Raw genomic sequence first — 3414 nt, forward strand, 5'->3', positions numbered from 1 at the left:
ACGGTATTAGATGTGTTGAAGCAATGGGTATTTTTATTTTCTTTTGGATACTTGACTTAGTTTGAGCGAGACATATCATACGGGTTTGAACACCGATCTAAAGAGTGTTAAAGCAAAATAAAACAAATATTTTAGAACATCAGTCTGAAATTTCTGACACATATCATACGAGTGTTGAACTTCGACTCGTGCCTGTCATCACATGCTTGAGGTGATTGTGTTTCATAACATATAAAAGTTGCTTATGCAAGTTTCTATTTTAGAGGTTAATGCAAATAGTGATCATATAACTTTTTTTGAATGGCTTACACTATACACGTATAAGTCACCAAGCTAGTTTTGGGCAAGTACGTACACAACTATTTTTACTTTTTAACAGCTGTGTACAATGAACACAGCATACACCCATCTGTTTCACATAATATAGGCGTGGAAGTAACTAACTAATGATTTACCTATTTTTTTTACCTTGAGATTACTGTTGAAACTGTCATTACTAAAATAAATGATTACTACCTAACCATATTTAAAAATTAACATAAGTGGCTGCTGATCAAATCAAGATTTGGCTTCTAGTTCCATATTTTATATATTGTTTTTGGAGGTCCCTGCATCTATATACTTGAGTGGTTTTTGAGTCACCAAATTCATAAACTTTTCACTCTTTCTTGCTCTTTGAAACTACTACTTCCATCCCCACTTTAGTGTACATTAGGTATATCCTCGCATATAATTGCAGAGATTAATCGTTCAAGTTGGATCAGATCACAATAGAGCGCTAAATTTTTCTTAAATAGTTTCAGCGTTGTTGACTTTTCATAAGTTCCTTTTTTAATTTTCACATGAATTTTTTTATAACTATGTTATTGTTGCGAAATATCGAATAACTTCAGTTGAAAAATCTGACTAACCTTCTTTAGCAAAGTCTCTCTCCCAACCACATTTTTTCATTCACACAACTCGAATTCAAGACCTTACTTAAAAGATTTGAGTCTAGTTCCACCTAGACTAATATAATATTGGTAATTTTCAAATAGATAAAGAAAAGTAGTAGGGTTTATAAATGCATCCAATTATGATTTTTCATCTTCCAATACAAATTAACCGTATCATATTAACAATAATAAGGAGTATATTTAAAAAATAATAATAAATATATCTAATAATTTGAGGGACGCATTTTATTTTTACTAAAATGCCTAAGCAAAAATGTTTTTACCAAAATATATTTATAATTAGAAACATAGCTGATATCATGCCTTCTTCAATATTCTTTTTCATCCAATTAGCTTATGTCATTTAAGTAAACAGGTCCATTATCTAAAAGAGAATCATCTTAGAAATAACACACTACGCACGTTCATATAAAATAAATTGACTTCAATTGAACACCATTTTTTCTCCTGCACCTACTTTAGCCTAAACAGTCTTCCAATTGAATTATTATACTCCCCATTATATGAACTACTTTTGTATAAGTTTATCTGATGTAAGCATATTTTTTGTCCAAAAATGATTATCCATTAAACCAAGTTGCCTCCCCCACACGTTTGTGTCACTTGTGTTGTGGATGTGTTTATCTATATGTATGTGTAACATCTTATTCATCCATCTAGCTTGTTCAATGAACCTAAGGCCCCACATAATGGGAATAGGATTCCGTGTTGTTATAGCATGGTGTTGTAATTAGTGATAGTCGTCCGATCACAGTTGGATGGTAGAAATCGTTTTAATTAAAAATACACAGTTTTCAATCTCAACCGTTCTATCTAAGATGAACGGCTGAGATAAAAAATTATGTAAAACTGCGTGTTGTTTTTAAAGCAGCAAAACCTGATCCCACATAATGGATGTTATTATACATGTACATGAATAAAGAAGCTATGTTTAATTTGCTTGATTGGATTAGCCTATTTAGCTTTTCAAAAACTTTATTAAAAATGATCAAAAGAGTTTTGAGCTTAAAAGCTATCTCTTTTAAGCCAAAATAAAGTAATCCATCATTTTTAAAATACCAAAATGATAGTTTGGATGGATTCATTTAAAAGACACAAAATATAGATAATATATTAAACAATTTTTATTCTTCAATTATCCTTCAAAAAAAAAAAAAAATTTTATTCTTCAATTCATTTGTGTTTTTTTTTCTTCTTCAAATAGAGTTCTCTATTTCTTTCGAAAAATGAAGATGATTATGATCCACTAAATAAATGTCATTAATGACATATTAAGATTGTCAGAAGAGTCTAAATTCATGGGACACAGAGACGCTCACAAACAAAGTAATTCTACACTTACACAAACATGAATAGTAGACACATACACAAACATCAACAATAACTTATGAAAATAAAAGTAATTAAATGTAATCACATGTGACAGATACTAAATACATCTTCCATGTGTAAGTGCTACATAGATCTAACATAATATTAATTGCATATATAGAAAGATGACATGAGTGCAATGATCTACTCTACATTGACATCTTGTTACTTTCCATAGGGCCATTTCACCATTTTCCCTCCCTATATATACTAACTAGTCCCACTCATTTTCCATCCATCTCCAAATCAAATTAAATTCCATACTCCAACAATTTTTGCTTCAAATCCTCACAATCTTATATTCATTATTCCACCATGCAAACCAAAGAGATTAATACAGGACTCAATTATTTACTCCCATATTCAGATCCATCTCCCTATCCACCATGTAACTATAACATGATCCAAAACACCATCCAAACACCTCAACATCCAAAACTCTCCAACCAATTCTATGGTTTCAACCAAAACCCTATTCAAATTCTCCAAGACTTCAGTCCTCCATCCTCATGCATAAGCAGCAACTCAACTTCCGACGAAGCGGACGAACAAAACCTAGGTCTAATCAACGAAAGAAAACATCGAAGAATGGTATCGAACCGAGAGTCAGCACGCCGGTCGCGAATGAGGAAACAAAAACAGCTTGATGAGCTTTGGTCACAAGTTGTTTGGCTAAGGAATGAAAATCATCAATTACTAGATAAGCTCAACAATTTCTGTGAGACTCATGATAAAGTTGTCCAAGAGAATGTTCAATTGAAAGAACAAGCTTCGGAACTTCGACAAATGGTGTGTGATATGCAGTTACATAGTTCTTGTCTTCCTTTGAGTCCTCTTGAAGATGTTCCTAGCATCACTTCACCAAATGTTAAATCTGATTCTTCAAACTAATAAATCACAAGTTCTGTTGATTTGTTAGGGTAAATTTGAAGATAAGAGTCACAAGAGCAAGTTTTAATAACTCTTCAATTTTTCATCTTTTAGTTCTTCTGTTTTTTTGAGTTCTATGAGGTGAAACCATGAAAGGCAATAACATGTTTTGTTTAATTTGAGTATCTTTATTTTAAGTTTATGCTCATTAACTTTA

General features: G+C 31.6%; 1 protein-coding gene across 1 annotated transcript; it reads left to right on the forward strand.

Moving 5' to 3' along the window:
* Positions 1 to 2524: 2524 nt before the first annotated feature.
* LOC25497621 (basic leucine zipper 43) lies at positions 2525 to 3414 on the forward strand. The gene has a single exon (XM_013592245.3). The coding sequence runs from the start codon at positions 2643 to 2645 to the stop codon at positions 3216 to 3218; it is 576 nt and encodes a 191-aa protein (XP_013447699.1). The 5' UTR covers positions 2525 to 2642; the 3' UTR covers positions 3219 to 3414.

This window comes from Medicago truncatula, chromosome 7 (assembly GCF_003473485.1).
Source record: "Medicago truncatula cultivar Jemalong A17 chromosome 7, MtrunA17r5.0-ANR, whole genome shotgun sequence".
In the NCBI taxonomy this organism is placed as follows: Eukaryota; Viridiplantae; Streptophyta; class Magnoliopsida; order Fabales; family Fabaceae; genus Medicago; species Medicago truncatula.

Coding starts and splice junctions, on each gene's coding strand:
- LOC25497621 (XM_013592245.3), top strand. CDS start 2,643: ATGCAAACCAAAGAGATTAATACAGGACTCAATTATTTACTCCCATAT.